Consider the following 12,297-nt stretch of genomic DNA (forward strand, 5'->3'; position numbering starts at 1 on the left):
CAACACACTCTGTAAAGAGGCCTCCTATGTATAGATTCATCAGCATGTCAGATGAAAACCAAGAGTATTACTGAAGAACATATTTTTTAACTCTTGTGTGCTGCATCCACAAAAAGCTGATACGGAAATGCTACATTTCAGGGGATCTGTATCATAGCAGATGTTGCCTTTTTAACAGACCCTTTGAGGAAGGATTCACCCATGAGGTTGATGATTAGTAGGATATCAGCAGTGCATAACTTAGCAAGAAGATTTTTCAGAAAATAACCGGATTTGATGCACATATTACGTATACTAGATATTAACATTCAGCATCTCCAAAACGAGATTGGGAGAAGGCTGGGAAAGTATCCATCACAGAAAAGCAACCTTTGAAACAGGTAGTTTTTATTTTCTGAAGACTTTAACAGTTCACTGTGTTACAAAAAGAATTTTGAAAAATGAGCAGGCAGGATACAAAGAAATCTTGATGTTACAAAACATTGAATCCATGAGTACAATACAGATTTCCCTCTAAATCTCTTAAAACATACAGGTTTACAAATATACAGCAGCTTCTGAAATAAAGTCTTTTGAATTGGTTTTTATGTTTATTCGGTCTTGTGAAAGAACAAGGCATCTGGTGGTAAATAAATGTGTATAAAGTTAAGGTGCAATACAGACAAAGCCATTTATTTAACATCTAATATACAGTATCTTTTTTCGGAGCAGATTATGAAAAAAAATAAAGACAATTTTCATCTATATTTTACTACATTAATCCCATTTTAACACGAATGAAAGCGGTCTATATGGTAAGGGAATTATACATTTTCTCACTTCAGTTAAGGAGAAATGGCTGAGCATTTCTTCACTTACGTAAGAAGCAAAAAAAACACAATTAATCAATCATTTTCAGCAGAGGAAATCATAGACCAGATGAAAATTATACTGTTTGCACTTTTACATGCTTAAATTAAGTCAAACAACAGCAAACACCCACAATGCAAACACAAGCGGTTCTTGCATAATTATAAATATCATTATACAGTGAAACATATGGATTGACCATAAAGGGATTGCATTTGTGACCACTGTCAGTTCTAAAGCACAGGTTGTGAAGGAATTTATGAATATTACATGAAAGTCTCTAGCATTTAGGTTGCACCAACTAAATCTGTCCCATTATTCTGGAATCACTAACATCGTGTTGAAACTAAAACTGCCATTTTGATTGTAGGAGTTTATACAAGTGCTCTGAGTATTGGCACATAAAATCATTCCAGATTTGGTGATCCATGTATAATCTTCATCATACAATTATCCTCTCTATGCCATCGATAAAAATCCCACATTTGCTTTAGAAGGGCAAGAAATGAAAGTTAAGTCGGTTAACCCAGAAATAAATGGAAAATGGCAACAATTAATCAGAAGTCTTAAAGAATTGTCTCTTCAAATGAAGAATAATATCATGTATGTGCATTTTACCATTTAGTCAGAAAAAAAGAAGAATATGCTGGTGATTATCACAAGATGATGAAAATTATGTTTATGGTTAGTGTGACTCGTTCCATAAATTCTGAACACCTGCCCTAAACTGCTTCACGGGTTAATGAGTGGTAGAGAAAAATAAATGCTTGCTTCCTTTCGAGTGGATTACATCTCTGTCCTGCGAAGACAAATGTAAGCGAATCTCTGCATACCCCTTGACATCAATAGAGACGAGAGAGGAAAATGCTCTCGACCTCATTTCACCATTTGGAATTTGCACTGGATGTTAATTGCTGTGGAGTCGGACCTGGCGTACAGTCTTACAGAAGGGGTTGCTGGTAGAAGGCCGCTTGTTGCTGCTGGGCTGGAGCTGACATCTGATAGGAGGTTGGAGGCAGACCAGGATTAGCGTTCTGATAGGCAGACATGTCCATAGCCACGCCCATCTGTGGCGGGTAAGGGGCTCCAGGAGCTTGGTTCACGTATTGTGCATTCATGTGGCCGCTGCAAGACATAAACAATTTGCAGTTACTTAAGGCAGTTTTCCCAACGCTGCTATCAGAATGATACATTTTTAAAATAAGTATCTAATTAAAAAAAAAAAAGAGTAAAGTATTAGACCCTTCTCCTGTGGTGTTTGGACATAAAACCTCTGTGGGGCAATATCGCATATTGGCCTAGCATGGTTATGTGAGTGTTTTAAAGCATTTCTCAGTAACTGAAAAGACATAGATTAGACATAGACATAGATTAGCAATCAAAAATCCATATCGGTTGACCATATATAATATATGATGATATAATATATCGCTATTTAATTTAAACAGTAAAAAACACATAACAATTGCTGCAAATAAATGCATATTTATTGTATGTAATATTTACTAAAATAATATATCATTAATAAATCATTTGTACAGATCTGATACTTTCTGCCACACTTGGTTTTCTCTTTGGCACTTTCTTAATGAAGTCAAATGTTTTATTTCATGTACTATTCTCCCTTTATATGTATATGTGTATATATATATATATATATATAGATAGTAGACAACATATGAGGTGGATCAAAAAAGTTCATCAAAGTTGTTCTTAGACAAGTACGGGTATTGTTCAAAATTCATGTATAACTTTGATTGAAGGTTTTGATCCACTTCAAATGTTGGAGCAGGAGTTATCAGGGCTGTCCAAACAAAAGTTTCGCTACCGACAGTTATCAGCCAAACAGAAAACCTTAACTGATGCGATAATTAAAACAAATGACAAATATCGACCAATATATATCAGCCCTGGTGATATATTGGTCGAGCATTAATAGATATGTCCTGATTCACTGTTGGCGTGGACAGGATTTGAAAGCTGCATTTTGAGAAATATTCATTAACATGTAGAGCAGACAAAAGTTGTTTGAGATTCAGAGGGAGGCTAGCAGGACACCTTTAGTTTATATTACCTGATGTAAGGAGGTTGTGCTTGTTGGCTGGGGGCCGCTGAATTGACTGAATGAGGAAGAGAGCAGAGAGGGCCAGCTTGGTCCGTAAGACTATAGCCCTGTGGAACACCAGAAGACATGTAGGCTCCAGACGGTTGATAACCCTGAGAGAGACAAGAAATAAATAAAGAGATCAGAATAATGCTTTGGAAGAAAAAAAATCTGAATTTTTATGTTAGAAAATATCATGGACTGAATTGCCACTAATTTTCCATTTAGATGGCTAGACCAACCTGCATAGTGAGAGGTGTAGGGGCTCCTGGGTAAGTGCCTTGGATGGTCTGCATTTTGGAGTATGCATTGTAAAGCGGAGCCTCATTCATTAGCTGGTTATACAGCTCCAGAGCCTCCAGCACCTTCACATTCAGCTCGGACAACTCTGAGTGCTTCCTGCAGGAATGAGAGAGGTGTTCTTTCTCATATGCCAAGACTGGGAAAACAGGCAGCTTGTTTTGGGGTAAGTTTTGATTTCAACAAACCTGTCAATCTCTTCTAGTTTCTCATCAATCATTGGGTTCATCTTTTCACAAGCATCTAGAAGATGAAGAGAACAAAATATTAACACACTGGAATCATCATTTACCCAGTGAAACTGTCAAAACTTGTGACAAAACACATGTCGGAGGTAACTGTACCCCAGTGTTAGTTAACACAGATCACAATCCCCTGACTTTCTTATCTTGAATGTTTAATACAAATCAACACCTAATTGCACTGGTCCCTCATTGTAGTACAATTTAGAAATTCATCATAAAAAGGAATTAGAATTGTCACTCTGCTGATAATTGTACATGAGATCACAGCAAAGCAAACCACATCAATCCAATCAATTCCCGATGGACAAAAAAATCAAAGTCCTGTCCGACATTATTTATTGTTCAAGAAGCCGTTTCGCTAGGATATATGTCACAATAGGGAAGAAAAGACTCTCAACTTTAGTTACATGCTGACTTTAATAACTGTGGAAACCAGTCATCACAGTCTGTGAAAAGAGTTGGTCATATTTTGTTTGTACCGCCCACCCCTACACCTAAAATGCAATTGATTTCAGCAGAGAAGACTTTAAACACATCCTGGTACCTTCTAACGTGATAAGCTCTAGGGTGTCAGGTGAGGCATCTGCAGGGTCTGTGTTCTGGAGAAGGTAGAGAGTTTTGTCCATCTTCTCCTGTAGAAAACAACAGTCAATATAAGACACCAAAAGAACTCCCTCTAGAGCCTTTTTTTCATATCAGTTACTTCTGGACACTTTTCTAGATTAGTGGTGAGATGTGGCCGAGTCACCCAAAGATCATCCAGCACTCACCTCATCTATATACACAGGCTCAGGTTCAGCTTTGACTTCAACGATGGGCTCTTCGGGGACAACCGTCTTCTCTACATACATCACTACAGGAAAGAGAATTCAGGAGATCTGTGTGTGCAATTTGAGTAGAAAAGCAAATCATCCAGGTTATAAAGTGTATTACCAGGGTCTGGTTCAGCATTCAGGTTGGTGGTGACAAAGTTAGAAGGGAATAAGCCTACTCCTCGATGATTCTCTCCTTTCCACCAGTTTGGATCACTGTTGGATAATAGCAACATTATAATTTAATAATGGACAACCAACAAAATATGGGATATGGAAAATTTAAAGACTAAAGACTAAGATTTTTTTTATTTTATAACATAATTCAATATTTATTCAACACTGATTAAAATAATGCCCCTGAACAATCAGTTTACCTGTCATCTAGAATGAGCACAAGCTCTCCAGTCTTAAAAGTGAGTTCATTGTCCTCAGCCGCTTCAAAATCATAGAGTGCGCGCACTTTACGTGACTCTTTCCCTCCATTTGTGTTGTAGGGTGGATCAGCTATCATGGTGAGGGGTCGTGTCTCTGCCTGCTGTTTCTGTTCCTGTAAGGACAGCTCAATGGCTGCACGGAGCATAATACAAACACTCATTATCTGGGTAAAGAAGGCTATGGTTTGAATCCACAGTTGCAATGCCAAATAATTTATGATGCTTTGGCAGGGCCCCAAAATGAGTTGTCAGATCAGACTAAATAAACCCTAATATATTAAAAAAAAACATGAAATTATGAACAACCGTCCTCACCTTTGGCCAGGTCATCATCATTAGGGGCTCTGCTGGTGGCAGGAGTGCTAATAGGTTTTGTGCTAGAGCTCTGCAATTACAGATCACATGACAACAGATCAGCACTGATTTGCAAAAAAGTTACTTCTAAAATAAAGTATATATTATATGCATATAGGCTACTACACTACCATTCAGTAAGATTATTTGAATGTTTCTGAAAGAAGTCTCTTATGCTCACCAATGTTGCATTTATTATTATTAATTAAATACAGTGAAAACACTAAGACTGGGAAATATTAGCATTTAAATTGATTTCTATTTTAATATATTTTAAAATGTATTCCTGTGATGCAAAGCAGAATTTTCAGCATCATTATTCCACTCTTCATTGTCACATGATCCCTCAGAAATCATTCTAATATGATGATTTGCTGCTCAAGAAACATTTCTTATTATCAGTTGAAAACAGTTGTGCTGCAAAATAAATCATTTGACATACATTTTTACAGGATTCTTTGATGAATATAATGTTAAAAAGAATAGCATTTATTTGAAATAGAAATCTTTCATAACATTATAAATGTCTTTACTGTCACATTTGATCAATTTAATGCATCATTGCTAAATAAAAGATTTCATTTCTTAATCTTGCTAAACCCAAACCTTTGAATAATAGTGTTGAAAACAGCTGAATACAGCATATGAATGAACACAGAACTATAACGCCATCTATAGATGTACTAAAGTAAATACCAAAGGAAAAAAATAGAAGCAAAAACACTGACACCGATCAGATAAGGTTAACCAATGACTCCACCACAATCCATTTACATAAGTAGGTTTTTGAGATAACATGTTTATGATGACCTTTGAGTGACTACAGTAAATTCTTGTGACCTATTTTACATAGTTGGCACTTATTAACAAATACAGACAGGTTCACATGCCCTAATCCTGTAGTCTAACACAACAAATGGAGGAGAAAGAGAACAAAGAATTGACATCTCATGGTGCCATGAGGTCAGTGAGGGAAATATGAGGCAGGAAATTCCATTCTAACCGCTTGGTTTTCTTGTCTCTAGTTTACACACATGCTTTAGCATTCCAGACGCACTTGGCTGATTTATACAAATAGCTTAAGTGTTAACAGATATGTCATGTGAGAAACAGTGGTCATGTTTAGTCACATGGCTGCTTTTGAAATCACATATTTCCTTACTAAATAGTAGGCGAAAAACAGCACGTGACCCAAAAAAGTATGCCCGTTATTAACAGTACTCATAGAAGAGTAGGCAAAAATAACTTATTAGTTCTTAAATTAAATAGGATAAACTATTACTTCTGGCCGAGATTCAGAAGTGCATATGTGGACACTTTACTGTCCCATGAGTGACACTGCAGGTCACATGATAATGACAACATGGCAAATGTAGTCTGTCCAGATTACATTCATACTACACACATTCACATACTTTTTTAGTGCTTGCAATGTAAGTAATTATAAAAAATATGACTATGGGCAATATATGTTATTATACTTTTAATGTCTTTAAAAACTCTTTTTCAAAGATTGACCAAAACAAAAGAGAGTTTATAAAAAATAAATTAATCAACCGTGCTATTTCAGGTTTTGCCCATACACTGCAAGTAGTTCTTTAGGTTGGCAAATGTATATTAGTGAAATATTATTACAATTTAAAATAACTGTTTTCTAGTTCAATCTTTTTCTTTTGTGGCAAAGCGGAACAGTCATTACTGTAATATCTTTTTTCAGGATTGTTTGATGAATAAAAGTTTGAAAGAACAGCATTTACTTGAAATAGAAATCTTTTGTAACATTATACATTTCTTTACTGTCACTTTTGATCAATTTAATGTGTTCTTGCTGAATGAAAATATTAGTTTCTTTCCTAAAAAAAAAAAAAGAACAACAAAAAAAATATCCTGATTAATGATCTCAACTTTTTGAAGGGTAGTGTATCGGTACTTTATGTATGATATACAGTAATTATATAATATAATATAATATAATATAATAATTAAAACCAACGACAACAAACATACATATGTGAAAATAATTTCTCTAACACTTTATTTTACAGTGTCCTTGTTCCACGTTACATGTAGTTACTGTAGTAATAACTATTAAAAGTACATGTAGTTAATTATTATTACTCAGTGCTTAAATGTATAATTACACTGTAACCTAAAAATAAAGTGTAACCATATTTTCTTACATTTTAAGATGCAAATATCTGATATTAACAGCCACAGAAACTTCAAAACAACATTGTAATGACCTACATTGCATACGAGCCATGGCATGAAAACAAGACGACACAGATCTGTCACAGATTTCTGTGACCTTACCAGTACAGAAAAACAAACTGAATAACTAATGACCTATGCAGATCTGGGATGCAAAAAGTCGCTATGAATTTAAACTTAGCCAAGTTTCAGGGTCATTTATCTAGGCCAAATACCAGCGGCTGCTGTCTGTTCATCAGCATCTGTGTTTATGAACAGCTGACATCACAGTGAGATCCAACAGGACCATGATAGTAGTTGATAGTAGGAATACTTGGGGGTAACACTTTATTTCGATGGTCCACTTTAGACATCGTACTAACTATATGTAACTTTGCAACTAAATGTCAACTCCCAGTCATTAGAGCAGGGATGTCCAATCCTGCTCCTGGAGGGCCACTGTCCTGCAGAGTTTAGCTCCAACCCCAATTAAACACACCTGAACCAGATAATCAAGGTCTTACTAGGCCAGGGATAGGCAACTCCGGTCCTGGAGGGCCACTGTCCTGCAGAGTTTAGCTTCAGCCCTGATAAAAACTCACCTGCCTGTATCTTTCTAGTAATCCTGAAAACACTGATTGCCTTGTTCAGGTGTGTTTAATTAGGGTTGGAGCTAAACTCTGCAGGACAGTGGCCCTCCAGGACCGGAGTTGCCTATCCCTGTACTAGGCATTCTAGAAACTTCCAGGTAGGGGTGTTGAGGCAGGCTAGAGCTAAACTCTGCAGGACAGTGGCCCTCCAGGACTGAGTTTGGACACCCCTGCATTAGAGTATTAGTAAACTGTCTGCTTGATATTTGCTAACAAATTATTTTGATGCTCCCCCAACAGACATTCTAGTGACCATAAGGGGCTGTTTACACCTGGCCACTTCATGCGTTTTCTGGAAAAGACCAGGTGTAAATGCCCTACGAAACGCATTCCAGGCGGATTTAAATCCGATCGCTCAAACCACTCAGGAGGAAGTCTGGGCCGCATTCCAGACCAAGTGTAAATGCATCTGGTTGGTTGTTGAAACCATATATGTACATTTTACTCCTCCCAAAAATGCTAAAAAAATAAACGTGTGAGAGCATGTTATAGGCTATATGTCATGTTATAGCCAGATATGACAGCGCTAATGCAACACGCATTGCCACAGATGAGCAGCCGAGCATCTACTACTATTACTATTTACTATTACTTTACTAAAAGTAAAGAAACGAAATGACCTCACCAGGGCTGTTGCCGTTCTCTCTTATTGCGGTCTTTGATTTTGAAATTTTAACTGATGATCAATAAAATGCAGCTCATATCTGTTGCTTTCGGTGACGTGCACTCCATTAAATCTGCATATAGCGCGGGAATTGAAGATCGGATTTATATCCGTTTTGCCAAAACACATTTATGTGATCAGGTGTAAATGGAATCGGTTTGATAAATCAGATAACTATCCGATCTGACAAAACGCATGAAGTGGCCAGGTGTAAACTGCCCCTCAGTAACTTTGCAAGTACATGTCAACTTATTCTACTAACCCAAACACCTAAACCTAACCTAACAGTCTAATGAGAGTTAGTTGACATGTAGTTGCAAAGTTACTCACAGTTAGTAGCTTGTCTAAAGTGGACCATTGAAATAAAGCGTAACCTACCTGGGTGTTTGCAGTGGGAAAGGTGACTCCTTCTTCTTTGAGGGACTTGATGGTGGCACTGATGAGACTCAGTTGCGGGTCTTTCTGGAATTCTTCGGCCCACTCCACCATCAGGGCCTTCAGTTTCTCAGCAACCTTTGGGTGAACCTGAGGAGAAGAGCATAGTGACAATTATCAATATTTATTGTACTCTGAAACCAGGATTCGCCTTAATGAATAGGATTACACTAATATTTACACAGCAAGCTGCAGTTCCTTACCCTGTTCAACACACTACGAACTTCACTGGCAAACTCCCGCGAGCAGATTTCTAGGTGAAAGATTTTTCCACTGTTTGAGACGCAGGCACCCAGCAACTAAACAGGGAAATTACAGCAATATTTGAGCAGCTATTATTTGCTTAAAATACAGATTTGCCATTTTGTGAACAGGTTTGATCGATTCATTGAAACAGTGATTGCACACATTTAACAATTCTATAACTGTTTTTAATTTAAATATGTGTAAATGAAATTTGACATCACATTAAAGATTAATAATAATAATTATTATTGTTATTATTGCACACCTGTAACATTTCTTTAACTGTTTATACTATAAATATTTGTAAATAAAATGTGATATCATAATTAAGATGAATTATTCCCAAGAACATCAACACTATGACAACCCAAATGACTGTATTCTGGACTGTAGACACCCTTGTGGGTGCACCTCTGTTTTACTCCAATGGGAACTGAAGATGAAGAGCTCACCGTTAACGCTTGCATAGCGACGTGAGGGACCTTGTGGTTCACTCGCTTCATGACTGACCTGAGACAGTCCTTTGCACTATAAAAGAAAAAGAGTTAAAACGACAAAGAGGGGCACGATAATATCTATATTAGGGAGAAACCTATATAAGAAGAACAATAATGCATTCATGTTACTAACTGTTACTAAAATAAACATTAAAAAATACATAGGCTCAGTTTCACAGACAGGGCTTAGATTAAGCCAGGATTAGGCCTTTGTTCAATTAGGACATTTAAGTAACTTTTATAAACAAGTCTTATGAAATAACATAACCGATGTGAATCGTGAGGCGAGACAATGACACTGACATATTTTAAGATATGTCAGTGCAAGTTGCTTTCAGTTAAAACAGCTCAAACATGCATTTTAGTCTGGGACTAGTCTTAAACCTTGTCTGTGAAACTGGGGGATAGTTATTCAAATCTTGTTCGTATGCTGATATTTCAGCTCACCCATTCGGAGTTGTCCCAACCCGGTCACAGATGTCCATAATGAGGCCCCAGTCCTCTGCTGTGCTAGTTTCACTAGTTGCTTTCTCTGAAAATGCAAATGAGCATCCAAATGAGACACTCAATGAAAGGTGTCTCATTTACGGAGTCATTTCAATGCTAAAAATCTAAAAGTCTCTGCCTCTGCATGTCTAAACGTCTTTTCATTTACATAAAGGCAATAAACACAGAAAACACACAAACACAATACAAAATAGAACAATTTGCAAAAAAAAAAAAAAAAAAAAAAAAAAAAAAAATTTAACATACAAGTTTGAATATTAATAGCTTTACATGACAAGTTTACAGGAAGGACAAGTGTTTGTCAAGTAGTTAGAAAGTAGGACAGGGTGTTTCCTCTGAGGAAGCAAGGAGGCAGTGTTTCCTCAATAAACTGGATGACAAAATAATCGATACTACAAAAGTAAAACAATGCAAATATTACAAAATGTGACATTAAAAAGTGTAAGTCACTCGATAAATCGATAAATGCGATAAATCCTGCCTCTTGTTTTCGTGCGCATTCTCGAATCAGCCTGGATGAAGACAATGATGGCGTTAATAGGAAGACTAATACATCTTTTTAAACAACTCAGCCACTATTACAGCTTTATGTCATGCCAAAATCAAGCTTGAAATGGGCTGAAAACATAATGCCTGTGGGGGGTTTTAGTGAGCAATCAGCTTGGGGAAATTAAATGTACATTTTCGTGTCTGTGACCAGTGTGTACAAGCTTGATGACTGCTGAAAATAACTACAGAAATATTTAACCAGGAAAAGTAAGTGTAACAGGGACATACATTTACATTTGATATAAAAAAATGTGAGGACTTTGCATCATCGTCCCGTTAAACAGACAAAGCAGCCTGTTTTGCCTGTTATTTGACATATTCAGCTTGTCACAACAGGCACAACCATTTCTGTCATAATCGACTGGTATAGCCTAGATTATTTGTCCCCTCCTTCAAGAACAAAACTGGTCACATTTTAATGACTAACTCTTAAAGGAAAAATCACATTGCGAAATCTAGCACAGTACACCTTAAAATAAAATGAACAATACTCAAGTGAGTAAAACTCCTCTATAGAGGAGCATGCAGTGTCAGAAGTTCATACACACTGAGCGAGCTCACAAAGGACAAAGCTGACACAATAAGACTAATGTACATGTATGCTACTGGGTTCCCACGCCTTTTGACAAATGAACTTCCATTATACTTCCAGTCTTGCTTAATGGAAATAGAGTTAAAAAAAAATTAAAACTATTTTTAATCTAGAAATTTTAAAGAGCAGAGCATTTTGATTTTATTATATAATAATAATACATTATATAAGCAAGATAATAGACTATTTTCTGTTATATTAAATGTATTTATATTACATTATGTCTTGTTAATTACTTTTATTATATTGTATTATATTATTAACCGATAGAATCATATCTAAATATCAAGGGATATATAAAAAAATATAAGACTGCTCTGAAATTTTATCTGAAAGATAATAATTAAACTGAATAACTGAAATGTTCATCTGACAAGTTCCAGGAATTTAGAATATTTTAAGGATGAGGTCAACTACATTATTTACGCTTGAAATCTTTAACAATTATATCCTGATATATAAGATGTATCAGAGTAATAGAAGAAATAAACAAAACAGAAAACAGTTCTTGAGGATGTGACAGTAAACAGAGCGCTGTATCGGCCCTGTTGACTTGTCAAGATCACAACACTTCGATAAAAACAACAGCCAAACTCACCCACATCCTGATCGAACGGATTTTGGCCAAATAAAGGCATTTTTCGACCTTTTCCTATCTATTAAAGAAGAAATTCGAGCGTATTATCTACGTAGATCGACGATTTCTCCTTCTCTCATCCATTAAATTGCGTTCACTTCCACCAGTTGCTCTTCCGTAAACTTAGTAAGCAAAGGCAATGCCTGTCAGCAATCGCATACGTGTCATAACTGTCAAATCATTCTTGATTTTAAACTATATTCAGAATTCACCTAATAACCTCATCACC

At 36.3% G+C, this 12,297-nt stretch overlaps 1 protein-coding gene across 1 annotated transcript; it reads right to left on the minus strand.

The window, feature by feature from the left end:
* Positions 1–370: 370 nt before the first annotated feature.
* stam2 (signal transducing adaptor molecule (SH3 domain and ITAM motif) 2) lies at positions 371–12,200 on the minus strand. Its single transcript, XM_084420246.1, has 14 exons — positions 12,030–12,200; positions 10,231–10,315; positions 9,739–9,814; positions 9,244–9,339; positions 8,984–9,130; positions 5,063–5,132; positions 4,688–4,880; positions 4,432–4,526; positions 4,269–4,351; positions 4,043–4,130; positions 3,442–3,496; positions 3,196–3,352; positions 2,924–3,066; positions 371–1,974 (listed from the first exon to the last, which is right to left on the minus strand). The coding sequence occupies exons 1-14, from the start codon at positions 12,067–12,069 to the stop codon at positions 1,791–1,793; spliced, it is 1,512 nt and encodes a 503-aa protein (XP_084276372.1). The 5' UTR covers positions 12,070–12,200; the 3' UTR covers positions 371–1,790.
* Between the last annotated feature and the right edge of the window lie 97 nt (positions 12,201–12,297).

Source organism: Rutilus rutilus (assembly GCF_951802725.1).
Source record: "Rutilus rutilus genome assembly, chromosome: 10".
Taxonomy (NCBI): domain Eukaryota; kingdom Metazoa; phylum Chordata; class Actinopteri; order Cypriniformes; family Leuciscidae; genus Rutilus; species Rutilus rutilus.